General features: G+C 47.2%; 1 protein-coding gene across 2 annotated transcripts in view; it reads left to right on the top strand.

Moving 5' to 3' along the window:
- NFAM1 (NFAT activating protein with ITAM motif 1) overlaps window positions 1-14,029 on the top strand; it is a 74,378-nt gene that overhangs the window by 39,147 nt on the left and 21,202 nt on the right. For both annotated transcript variants that reach the window (XM_086946213.1, XM_086946214.1), the window contains one exon: window positions 13,074-13,193. In XM_086946213.1, the coding sequence (XP_086802339.1) occupies window positions 13,074-13,193 (120 nt within the window). The remainder of the gene's footprint in view (window positions 1-13,073; window positions 13,194-14,029) is intronic.

Below are 14,029 nucleotides of genomic sequence, written 5' to 3'. Positions count from 1 at the left end.
GGTGTGAAGTGAGGGAGGTGTTATGCTGGGTGATTGAGGAGGTAGCTAGGGGGATAAAGATGAAGAGTTGTGAGGCAATAGGGCAAATAGGACGATTGATAATGGGATAAGGCAATGGGGATACTGGTGTAGGTTTGAGGGCCCACGTGAGTGGCATTGAGAGATGAAGGCTTTGGTCTTGAGCACACAGCAGAATGTACACTGTTATGCACCATGCATGCTTTGAGGTGAAGGCATTAATACTGCACATTCACAATAATACTCTACAGTCCGATTTATCTATGACGTCTCAATCCTAACAGGATCCTAAACTTTGTTCTTCCTATGAGGACCAGATCTTCAGTTACTTCTTCAAATTTAAAGTGTTTGAGTATTTTTATAGCGTTTATGATAATATGGAAATATTGCGTGAAAATTATTATTGAAATATTTTAATGATGCATAGCTGTAACTGATAAACAGAAGGGATTGAAACTGAAACGATTTAACTAGGCAACTTAGAACTTCAAATAATGTTATTAATAGATATTCCATATTTTTATGTTATACTAGCAGCCCGCCCCGACGTTGTCCGGGGGCAATGAGGTTTCAGGGCAAACCGCCCGCCCCGGCCCCCACCCGCCCCGACATTGTCCGTGTCCCGGAGCCACCTCCCGCCCCCGACCCCCTCCCGCCCCGACATTTTACGTGTCCTTTTACCTTACCTGAGCCGGTGCTCCTGACTTCACCGCCGCTCCTCGCCGCTCGTCACCGCTCCTCCCGGCCTGTCCACCGCTCCTCCCTGCCTGTCTGCCGCTCATGTCCGCCGCTCTCCCTTGTCATCACGCACGTCGCGCCCAGCGCTACGTCGCTTCCAGCGCTACGTCGCGGCCGGCGCTACTTCCAGGGGACTACATTTTTTTTAAGTTAAATTTTTTAATTTACGTTTAATTTTTATTTTATATAGCCTATGTGCATCTGCACCACCTGACATTTTCAACGATGTATCGGGTGTGTGGATTGGTGCTGTGGTTCCCGAGTTTACCCGGCTCAAAGGTTTGTGTTCTCTCTTTATAATAGTAGTATAGATTCCATTATTATTAAATGGATGTAGTTTTTAGTTTTCGGTTCAACTTCTGCTGCTCATTCCCCCTCTGACTCTGACCTGCTGCAAAACCACCCCTTCCCTTGTTTCTGTAGAGAATCAAGTGAATGACTTCCACAGAATAGCACGTACATTTATTAGAAAGCTTGTATTCTGAATGAGTCTTCCGTGATGTACACAAAGTATAATTTACAAGGTCTTCCACCAAAGACATGTTGGTGTTAGTTCTATGAGCCATATTTACGAAATATTTAATTTCTATGGTACATCTCCAGAGTGTACTTGTTGAGGAAGCAAATGGAAGACTTCTCTTATTGTGGGTTTTCTTTTGCCATTTTCCTTGTAGGCGACTTGTCATGCTGTCTCTGCTTTTTATGAGTCAACTGTTGAATTTTTTCCTTTTTTTAGACTGTCTAACTAGGGATTATCTATGGTTATGATTTTGTAATGTACTGTACTTCTGAGGTGGAGCCTTCATGGAGATTCATGCATTTGTTTCTCTGTACCACATTTTCGTTATCCTGTAATAAATGTTTGTTTTGCTCTGTTTTTACTCTAGAACCCAGTCCTTTATGCGGCTAATATTTTATTCTGTTTAACTCTGCTAGATTGTGATTTCTGATGAGGAGTGTAGTCTCTAACCCCTAGATCAACTGGAGACTCTGGAGCTGAATCATATTAGTAACATTTTTGGGGTTCAGGTGATTATTGGGGTTTGGCTTCCTCAATCTCTTGGCCACGCAGGCTCCTTACAAATTCCATATTCATTGGCCATAACCAACACTGGTTTTGAAGTTGGTGTAAAGCAATGAATGACACGGGAGAATAAAGAGGTACACAAACATTGATGGCAGGTCTGCTAGACATAGAAGGCAGCTATACTGATCTCCAATCCCAGTCTTCCTGACTTGGCTAACAAGCATTAAAAATGCAATAAGTCTCGCCATTCATTAAGTTAAAGCAATTTGCTTTGCTATATAATACCATTAGCAAAGCAAATGGTTTTAACTTAATCAAAGGTGAGACCTATTGCATTTTCAATGCTTGTTTCAGTCATAGATTGAGGTTTTTGTTTATGTCTTTTCCAAAGACAGACTCCGTGTTGACACCCTAAGACAGACTCCGTGTTGACACCCTAAAACAGTCTTACTGTGGGTGGTTCGTGCCCAACTTGGCCACCCTTTCGGAACCTCTAGGCACAGTGACAAAGGACATCGTAGGTAGGAATTGAACAACATAAGCAAACAGGGCACACTTACGGATAAAGAATGCTCTCCTTAGGGATGCCACAATTTAAAGCTTTAACACAAGACGCAACACTGAGCTCATCATGGACGCCAGCCCAGTGGGGTGGGTGGGGGTTTGTTTTGACTCAATGAACAAGAAGAAAGGCATGGAGAATGGGTACGCTTTGCATATGTGAGTCGTGTTTTAATGGATACCAAAATCCACTGCGCCTAAATAGGGAGAGAAGCCTTGGCTATCTTATGGGGTTTCCGCCACCTCAATAGGTGAGACTTCCAAGTGGTGATGGTTCACAAACCGCTAATACCGCTGTTCACCGGAACCTTTCAACACCATATGCCGTGGATAGAACATTAGGCCTTCCAGCTCTAACACCAAAACTTCACTGTGGTCTACAGACTGGGGATCAGTCACCAGGTGGATTATTTGACCAGGCTCACTGAACCGTCAAACGGAAGAGGAGGAAAGAGGATAAACAAATGGAGCCTTCGTCAGACTGGTGGTGCAGGGAGCATGTCCAAAAGCATTGATACCGGAAAAGATCTAAACAGCGAGAAGTGCGGATATCTGTATACAGAAAGCTGTACAGGTGATGAAATACCATCAATGGAAGAGATTCTTCGAAGATGCGAAGACGTGGGTTTAACCAGAAAACCTAGTCATGACTCAGATCTAGAGGATCCAACACAAACTCCGTGCTTCTGAGAGTGGCCCGCTGCGAGATGGCGCCTCATCGTAGAGTCCCAGACGCTGTGGGCTCAAGACATAGATCTCACAAACCAAGGACACCAAGGAGCCGCGAAGACAGAATCAAGACTGAGGGGCAAGCTGTGGTGGCCAGGGATGGACAGTGCGGTTGATGAGCGAGAAGAGAATGTGTGACCCATGAAGATAGCAAGTGGTGGGATCCTGTCCAGTTCTGGCAGGAGAATTGGGCCAAACACCGTGGACCAATGTAAGCATGGACTTTGGGAGTTTCCCGGATGGCTGGGTGACACTAGTGATGATGGCGGGTACTTCCAGATATCCTGGGATTGAACTGACTCGCTCCATGGCGTTCCACAGGTGTGCCTCTTACTAGAGAAAACATCTGCGATGGGCTGCCATCCCTAATAAAAACTGACAATGGGCCCCATTTTAAGGGCTCAAGTTGGAGTCCTTCTGAATCTGCCACAGGAAAGTTACACCGTGGTGACCACAGGCCAACAGAGAGGTAGAGAGATTTATGAGGACACTGAACAAAATGCTCAGGATCAATATAGACCAAGCGGAAGACCTTGAGTGGTACCTGCACCAAATCTATGAATATACAAAATAATGTAGAACAGAACCGCCCTGCACGCTTTTATTGCTTTGCTGTTCCAGCAACAAACAAAGGACAGTTTCCCTATGAGACCTACGTGGCAGCACGCATCGCTGGACATCAAGCAGCAAAGGTGCCAGAGCACACACTATCGCACTCGCGAAGATACCCAGGTGCATGAAGGAGATCGTGCCATTATCAGAGACTGACGCCCCAGGGGAAAGTTCCAGTAGAGACCCTGTGTCATCCAGGACTTAAGAGGCAACATAGTGACCACAGGCGAAAACCAGAAGGTGCCACGAAACAACTCTTGACTCATGAAAGTTCCACTCCACGAACCCCAACAGAACAAATCAGAGGAAGTCCCCATGGACAGTCTGAGGGTGAGCTTGACTTCCTTGAGGCTGGTCACCACACATGAGCCACCCGTGGGTGGCCTCCCTGACTGGACTTCACTCTGGTATCCAAGGAGTCACCCAAGAAGAGAGAAGTGAGTAGTCTCAACGGAGCAGAGATTCAATCATGCAGAGGAGTCAGCCCTACAACCTGCACCCAGACCCCTTCCGGAGTATGTGTGAGGCTTCTGTCCGGCGACCATGCCGCCATCTTCAAGAGGGGGTGCTCGCTCACCAACGTGGGAGGAGATCTAGAGAATCACTGGGCCTCTACTTGCTGAGGGTCAGCGTTCCACACACCCCAAGGTTGGGCACAGCCACATGGTTGATTGATTCTGGGCAAATCACTTCATCTCCCCGTGCCTAACAAAGAATGAATGTGTCCTCATGTAACGCAACTGGTGCTATGTACAGCACGCCGATACCCGATACCGGGGCAAGTTCGCTCTATATAAAACTCAGTTAAATAAATAAATAATCATTAAAAAAATGCCTCAGGTCCTTGACCAAGCACGGTATTACATTGATTTCTCTTACTGCAGCATGTCTCAGGCCTTTGGACTAACATTTATAAATCAAGAGTTGATCGATCGCAGAATATCAGCTTCTGATAGTGAAGTGGCGGTGGGGGCTGGTGGCTAGCCATTACTGTATTGATTGCATTTTATATTGTATTAATTGCTCTTACCAGACCATGTTTCATGTCCCTGGCCAGGCACAGTATTGTACTGATTTCTCAAACCACAGCATGCCTCGTGTCATTGGCCAGGCACTGTATTGCATTGATTGCTCAAACCACAGCATGCCTCCGGTCCTTGGCCAGGCACTGTATTGCATTGATTGATTGTACCACAGCATGCCTCAGGTACCTAGGCAGGCACTGTATTGTATTGATTGCTCGTACCACATTATGCCTCAGGCCCTTGGCCAGGCACTGTATTGTATTGAGATAGCTCATACCACAACATGCCTCAGGTCCTTGACCAGGCACTGTATTACATTGACTGCTCGTGCAACAGCATGCCTCGGGCCCCTCACCAGACACTGTATTGTATTGGTTCCTAATACCACAGCATGCCTCAGGCCCTGGCCAGGCACTGTATTGCATTGATTGCTCAAACCACAGCATGCCTCCGGTCCTTGGCCAGGCACTGTATTGCATTGATTGCTTGCACCACAGCATGCCTCAGGCCCTTGGCTAGGCACTGTACTGTTTTGATTGCTCATACCGCAGCATGCCTCAGATCCCTCACCAGGCACAGTATTGCATTGATTGCTCGTACCACAGCATGCCTCAGGTCCTTGACCAAGCACAGTATTACAATGATTTCTCTTACTGCAGCATGTCTCAGGCCTTTGGACTAACATTTATAAATCAAGAGTTGATTGATCGCAGAATATCAGCTTCTGATAGTGAAGTGGCGGTGGGGGCTGGTGGCTAGCCATTACTGTATTGATTGCATTTTGTATTGCATTAATTGCTCTTACCAGACCATGTTTCATGTCCCTGGCCAGGCACAGTATTGTACTGATTGCTCAAACCACAGCATGCCTCGTGTCATTGGCCAGGCACAGTATTGTACTGATTGCTCAAACCACAGCATGCCTCGTGTCATTGGCCAGGCACTGTATTGCATTGATTGCTCAAACCACAGCATGCCTCCGGTCCTTGGCCAGGCACTGTATTGTATTGATTGCTCGTACCACATTATGCCTCTGGTCCTTGACCAGGCACTGTATTGCACTGACTGCTCGTACAACAGCATGCCTCGGGCCCCTCACCAGACACTGTATTGTATTGGTTCCTCGTACCACAGAGTGCCTCAGGCCCCTGGCCAGGCACTGTTTTGCATTGAGTGCTTGTACCACAGCATGCCTCAGGCCCCTGGCCAGGCACTGTATTGCATTGATTGCTCAAACCACAGCATGCCTCCGGTCCTTGGCCAGGCACTGTATTGCATTGATTGCTCGTAACACAGCATGGCTCAGGTCCCTGGGCAGGCACTGTATTGTATTGATTGCTCGTACCACATCATGTCTCAGGCCCCTGGCCAGGCACTGTATTGCATTGATTGCTCGTAACACAGCATGGCTCAGGTCCCTGGGCAGGCACTGTATTGTATTGATTGCTCGTACCAGTGCTTAATTTGTGCCGGTGCTTTCCGGTGCTTAGCACCGGCACTTATTTATTAGGGCCGGGTCTACACCTATGTGCCACTGCCATCTCACATCGATGACTGAACTGCACGTCCTGTGTCGCAGTAAGTATAAATGTCCGTAGTGTTGCTTAAACATCACAGTTCTTACTCCCGATGCCCCGGTGATTAATGCTTCTGCTGCTAAGCTGATAATAATTGCACGCCAGTTTGCCGTCAGTTTTGTCTTTCCGGTGGGCAGGCCACTGATTGGGCTGCATTAGGCTCTGTGGGGTAGGGGCTGCGGCAGCGTGCGTAATGCTTTTCAAAATTCCACGGCATTCATGTACTGCATGAGGCATTCACATACTGCACAAATCACCGCCCTACGGTTCAGCACAACGCCCAGGGCATCCAGCATGTGGTGCTGCAGTGTGCAGGAGCAGGTCTCTTCTATAGAGGAAGTGCCAGTGCCTAAGTAACTCAGTAAGTAATAAAACCTATGCTGTTATTTCTTGTGCGTGGTTACCAACAGACTTGGTATAAACCGAGTCCGAGGCTCCAAGTTAGCAATCATGCCTCTGGCGCTGTGCATCACGTGCAGTGCCCCAGCCCGGGAGGCTGGAAGGGCAGGGCAGGGCCCTTAACTCTTTCTGTCTATATGTTGACTTGCATCTGAACTATTGGTGTTTTAGGTCTCGCCTGTCGATGCGCATGCGCATCGAGCAAGCGAGAGTATTGGGACTTATCCACTCTTTCCCCAACTTGCAAGGAATCGTGGCGATTCCTTGCAGTGCCCGTGACTTTTAAGCTCAATGCGCATGCGCATTGAGCTTAAAGGCGCGTGCACGTCCGTCTTGGTTTACCCGCTCCGCCCCCTCCCCTTCCCGCCGTGTCGCATTTCTCCTCCCCCCTCCCCTCTCTTCCCTCCGTCTTGTTTGGTTGTCCCTCCCCTTCCCGCCGTGTCGCATTTCTCCTCCCCCCTCCCCTCTCTTCCCTCCGTCTTGTTTGGTTGTTTATTTTACCCGCTCCGCCCCCTCCCCTTCCCGCCGTGTCGCATTTCTCCTCCCCCCTCCCCTCTCTTCCCTCCGCCATAGCCTTCGTGGTCTCTCCCCCTCTGCCATACAGCCCCAGCAAGTCCGTTATGAAAGGGAAACACTTCTATTTTCCCACAAGTATTGCTCTGCAGTAAGGAGCCTCAGAGAGTCAGACGGCGTGTCTCAGTTAATCTTGCGCCGCCTGCGATTTCCTCAACCAGCACCCAGCGCCGGTCAGCAGTCTCACGCCTCACAGCCACCAGTCAGCCTCCGTCCTCGGTGCCTCCACACCATTGTTGCTGCGTAGCAGAATCGGTACAGCGCTGCCACCTCACCTCTCAATGCTGTAGGTCAGGGCGCAAGGTGCGTGTCCCAGCGGCCACTCCAGCATTCAGCACCTCCTCGCCTCACCGCCTCGGTCTGCCTCTCACCTTCGCCGGCATCAGGCCTCCGCCCGCATCCCATAACTGCCATCTTGGGAGCGTAGTGCACCACAGGAAGGTTAAGGCGATCTCGCCCTCCAGACTTCTCCCCCAGGACTGCCGCCTCCGCAGTTTTCCGCTGTGAGTCTGCACGCCGAATCGCCTCCCAGCCGCTCACAAACAGAGTGCACATCTCCCGTTGCCGCAGCCGGTGGAAGTCTCCCCCTCAGTGCGCTGCCGTCATTTTAGATGCGCAGCGCCCAGCGCTCAATCGGGTGATTTTGCTGCACTTACACCCTTGTAACAGCACCAATGCGCCCCAGCAGCAGTCGAGCTCATGCACCAGGATTTCCGCAACCAGTTTTGCAGTAAGGGGCCACCTTAGAATCGCCAACCCCTCACCCTCAACCCCTCACCCTCACTCACTCACCCTCAACCCCTCACCCTCAAACCCTCACCCTCACTCACCCACCCTCAACCCCTCACCCTCACTCACTCACCCTCAACCCCTCACTCTCACTCACTCACCCTCACTCACCCTCAACCCCTCCCCCTCGACCCCTCCCCCTCAACCCCTCACCCTCACTCACCCTCAACCCCTCACTCACCCTCAACCCCTCACCCTCAACCCCTCACTCACCCTCACTCTCACTCATCCTCACTCACCCTCAACCCCTCAACCTCACTCACCCTCACCCTCACTCACCCTCAACCCCTCACCCTCACTCACCCTCAACACCTCACCCTCAACCCCTCACCCTCACTCACCCTCACTCACCCTCACTCACCCTCACCCTCAACCCCTCACCCTCACTCACACTCACCCTCACTCACACTCACCCTCACCCTCACACAGTGCAATAGTTCTCAGACCATTTCAGTTAGAGCTTTTAGAAATGTTTATGGCTTTTTTTATTTGTAATACTTTAGCATTGGCTACAGGAAACAAAAATGCTAAACATTTACAAAAAAAAACCATAAACAATTCTAAAAGCACTAACTCTAATGGTGCGAGACCTATTGCATTTCCAATGCTTGTTTCTGTTTGATCCCTATTCAACTGGCCCTGTTACACGTCTTTCGGATTCGGTATTTTAGTACCTGTTATCCCCAGTATTCAAAATGGCAGGATGTGATGGTTGTGTATTCGGATGACGTGTTGAAATGTAAGTTTACTACTTTCCTGTATTAAGCCTCGTAGCTCAGGTTATTTGTGCAGTCAGAAACTGAGACAGGCCCTACCCCGTTGTCTCACATGTAAGAGTGTGATCCTTGCCACTAGCTCCTGCTTGTCAAGTGTGCCACATGCTGAGGACACATCATATCCATTCCGCTTGGCGCTTTTTTAATGAGCCTTAACCAAAAACAAATATGTGTGCCACCATTCAGCATCGCTTCTCTTCTTTTAAAGAGGGGGCCCAGTGATGTAAACAAGAAATCTAATAGTAAGCCCAAAATAACCGTTCTGCACCAATGGCTCCATCACGGGTGCCACCTGCAATAAATCTCTAGGAGCTCCCACATTCCCATGAGTAATGAGCCCTCCCTGTACCCACAAACAATACTGCTTAACGCTTTTGTTCTTTTACATAATTTGAATCTTTAAACAATCTACTTTTTTCTCCAAATGATGCTTTGTCTAATGGAATTATTGCAATAAACTGAGTACACCATAAATTGGCATTATTTAAAAAAACAAAATTCTCCATTAAAATTTGTATGGAAACGTTTTAATGCACTATCAAGCCAGTTTATAAGATCATCACATCCTGCAAGTAAAAGTGCATTAATCTCTATGTTCAGTACTCTTAACCACAAGTCAAACACGCTCGAATATTTCAGAATAAATTCCAACTCCAGCACACATGTTGGATGTCAAATTAGATCAAAAATAATTTGTCCTGATTTGTACTTATAAAAACACTTGAAAATATCACTGAACACAATGAAAAAAAGTCACAGAAACTTCAACTGATATTTTTATTTTGGTTTGCTGCAAAAATAAACATAATTTGGCAGTAAAACTGAAAAACTGATATTTCACTTTTTTAATTTCATTTGTTGAGCACACAAACCTCATGTACATATTTCACTATGCTCGGCATTTACTCAAAACACATAATCTAACTACATCTGGAAGAGTTATTATGCGTCACTGCTGATACCAAACATATATCCACACACCATCAGTAGACTTCTGAGCTTGAAAAGATACAATAATTCATGTCTACTACAGCTTCTAAATTTCACACCTCTTGACAAAGGAACACTACTGTGCTTATCCAGGGGTAAGTAAAATGTAAAAAGAAAACTGCGCATGTAAGTTTGCATTGTAACCTTCTAATAGGACAACAATGGCTACCCATGGGAAATGATTCCATCTGATGGATGACATACAATCTTAGTCTTATGAAAAGTAACATTATTAAGGTTTTTTACTCATCCTAAATAAGGATCAACCCCTGCACTAGTTTTCAGAGGCAACTATGCTATAAACGAAGGCGTAGAGAATTATATTGGTTTCCAATTAATATTGCATCATTGTATAAATTTCTGTTTTGCCAACTGTTCCTAATTTTTCCAAATATCCCGGGGAGCTGTAAGAACGGATCATTTACAAGAGCATGCATTCCTTTTACAATTAACCAAAATCTGTGACTATTAGGCAAATAAGGATACTTAGACAGGGCTTGTCAGTTTAACGTTGCTGTGGGTTTGCACCACAGAGAGATACAATACCCAGCAGCAACAGGGCTAGTATGGTGAAGGGACTGTTTTTCCTGACAATGGAGTACCATTAAATGTATATAATTGCAAACACCTTCCCCATAGGTTGCTCTTGGTGAGCATTTTGCATTGTACACTGCCCAGAGTTGTTCTATGAGCGATGCCCAGACTTGGCATGAAGAACTCGAGGCAAAACGAGGGAGGGGTGCTGTTGTGTATTTTTTTTTTAAAGTACTGTTGATCTGCCACTGAAAAGTTTTTGCTTTGGGCCCCTCTCATCTTTAATCTATGCACGGGACAGGATAAAATGTTTGGAAATGTGGATGGTGTGAAAGGAGAGGACATTTATTGTTTGCACAGTTCGGATAGTAGTGCGGCATTCCAAGCACTGGACTGCGTCCTTCCTCTTGATTCACTGCTGTTTTCTTTATGTTCTCCTCTTTATGTTTCCCATTCTCCCTCCTGCCAAATGCACCTCATGGACAAATCAGCCACTGCGTCATTTAGTGTCATGGTACACCTCCTGTTACATACACCCCATGACACCCCCAAAACTCCCAAACCTGTCCCTATTCCAACACTATCTACCTCTCCAGCCACTTTACCGGCTCTTACTGTGACTAAACACTTCTTTATGTCACTGCCCCTAATCTCCCAATCTCTCTGATACCATTATTCACCTCACCTCTGCCTGTCACTGTCCACTTCTCCTCTTCTGTATCCTTCTCCTATCATTGTCCCCTTCGCCCATCAAAGCCCACCTCTCCTATCACTGCTATGTTCTCCGATATAGTTCATCTTTGCTCACTCTGTATTCTCAATCTCCTCTTATAGTTTTACTTGACATTTCCTACCACTCATTGCATATCATGCCACCTTTTCTGTCTCATATTCATCACTGCCAAACACGCGATAGCACTGAAAGCCTGGTAATGGAGGGACAGAATTAGCAGGATATGTCACTGTGTCACTGACTCTTTCCCTGTACCAATTACACAACCGGTATCCTACAAACCAATACAGCAATTCCAATACAGGGAAAGTTGTCCCCAATACCAACATCCTTTCAGAGGACTTATGAGGAGCAATTTGTCCCAAGGAAACCCCTCACCATCAATCATTGAATATTTGAAAGTCTGCGTGTTGCTTCTTTTCCTTGAGCCATGATTAGCATTGACAATCTGTGCCAGTCAGACTGTGCAGTGTACCAAGCCTGCAATAGACTCCTGCACTTCCAAATGACAAGAAAAGTGTTGTCTCTCTACTAATCAGGGCCCTGTGCCTTACTTACCCTTCACAACTTGAACTGTAACATTAGACACAACTGAGCACTCAAACAGATCAGAAAAACAAGATTATGTGTGACTGCATCTGTGGTGGGTGATGCTATTAATAAGATTAGACCCTTAAAGGGAATCTACTTCTACAGAATTGCTGAATATTCTAAACCCTAAAGCAAAAAGACTTTGTTAGTGCACCCTGAGAACCTGCAGAGTATGTTTGCCCACAATTGTCTCATGCCTCACAATTAGACTCTGTTAAAAATGACATACTACAGTACGTGTCCCTTTTCAATGCATTAGCCATTTTAGCTAATTTATTGCAAAACTGTGCTGTAAATGCGCTTTTGATTTAATCTTTTTCAAAATGTTCACGGGGCAGGGGAACCTACTATCAAAACCTTACTTGGAGGAAGGATCCTTTGTTGAAATTCAGATCGGGTATTACATCTGACTTTCAGCAGTGCCAGTTGAGGATATGGGTGGAGCCGATAGAGTATGTGGGTGGAGCCAGGGGAGGAAGTGGGTGGAGCTGGGGAAAGTGGGTGTGGTCTCCGACAAACATTTGAGCACCTGGACTTCATATTTTACAAATTAAGCACTGGCTCGTACCACATCATGTCTCAGGCCCCTTGCCAGGCACTGTATTGCATTGATTGCTCGTAACACAGCATGGCTCGGGTCCCTGGGCAGGCACTGTATTGCATTGATTGCTCGTACCACATCATGGCTCGGGTCCCTGGGCAGGCACTGTATTGCATTGATTGCTCGTACCACATCATGGCTCGGGTCCCTGGGCAGGCACTGTATTGCATTGATTGCTCGTACCACATCATGTCTCAGGCCCCTGGCCAGGCACTGTATTGCATTGATTGCTCGTAACACAGCATGGCTCGGGTCCCTGGGCAGGCACTGTATTGTATTGATTGCTCGTACCACATCATGTCTCAGGCCCCTGGCAGGCACTGTATTGCATTGATTGCTCGTAACACAGCATGGCTCAGGCCCCTGGCCAGGCACTGTATTGCATTGATTGCTCGTAACACAGCATGGCTCAGGTTCCTTGGACAGGCACTGTATTACATTGATTGCTCGTACCACAGCATGTCTCAGGCCACCGGCCAGGCACTGTATTGCATTGGTTCCTCGTACCACAGCATAGCCCGTGTTTTTGGCCAGGCACTGTATTGTATTCTATTGACCGCTCTTACCACAGCATGGCCCAGGCCCCTGGCCAGGTTGCGCAGAATGTACGGTTGGTGGTTAGGAGCCAGACGCCCTTCAGTTGTACATTTCTATCTATTCAGAGACCGACAGTGTGACGTTTGCAAATGCTAAATTTCATTGATCCATGTATTCTTTGTGCATTCATTAAATGATACTTCATCAAGCACAGCGGAACCTCTCATGCTGTGTATTTCTTTCTGGTTTGTGTTTCCACACAGGGGTACCCCACCTGGTCCGGTGTGAGAACCCGCCAGGTAGCCCACCAGGTAGCCCCCCAGGCAGATGGAAGGCGGGAGGAGGCAGTCTCGGGGTGCAGCTCTATGGATCCCACCTACACGGTGAGTGCCGCAGCCAGCAGCCGTAGTGTCACCGTTTCAGGCCCCAGCGACTGTCCGCCATCAGTGGTCAGTGGCCTGCACGGAGCCGGAGGTGAACACAGCCATTTGCACCACTTCAGTACTTTCTGAAAAAGGAAAGATGAAAAGCGACTTTGGTCCACAGATGTAAACACTGTTTTTGGGCGCTTTCTATTGCTGTCACCTGTGCACCCCTGTCCACCTCCGGTGGCCACTAATCTGTGAATGTAAGAGTACCAGGCCCCACACTTACAGCAGGAATCCCCGAATGTGTCTCTGCAAGAAGTAGCCCTGTGGGTCGGTCCCAGAGTCCAGTCCACACAGGTGAGCTGGAGTCAGAGAAAGAAACTGTGGCTCACCTTGGTAGCTTGGCCTGAGCCTGGGGCAAACCTCAGAGAAGGTGGTTACTGTGCAAAATAGAAAGAAAACATGGTGTCCCTGTAAAAAGATAAAAATGCAACAACAAAATTAAAGCAAGCATGAGCAAAAACAGGTATGGGGCAATGAGAAAACACTGTTTGACTGGCTAAATATCACTTTTCTAATTTGGCTACAATCAGGTTATTATAATGCAAATAATCCAAACTGTCTCTGACGGCGTAAGATGCCCACAATTCTTTACTTACTGTGTAAAGGGCATGAAAAGGGACATCAAGAAAGACACTTCCCCTACTAATACCCTCTTCCAAACATAATATCCATAGAATATATATTTCTTCATATTATGACATGCAATGAAATGACGAGCGAGGCGCGGATCTATAGTGAAACTGCAGACCACAAGGAAGTGATATGAGGAAATGGAATGAGAATTGAAT

The sequence above is a fragment of the Lissotriton vulgaris genome, chromosome 12 (genome assembly GCF_964263255.1).
Source record: "Lissotriton vulgaris chromosome 12, aLisVul1.2, whole genome shotgun sequence".
In the NCBI taxonomy this organism is placed as follows: Eukaryota; Metazoa; Chordata; class Amphibia; order Caudata; family Salamandridae; genus Lissotriton; species Lissotriton vulgaris.
Note: the sequence above shows the minus strand (reverse complement) of the source record. Positions and strands in the feature narration are given on the sequence as shown.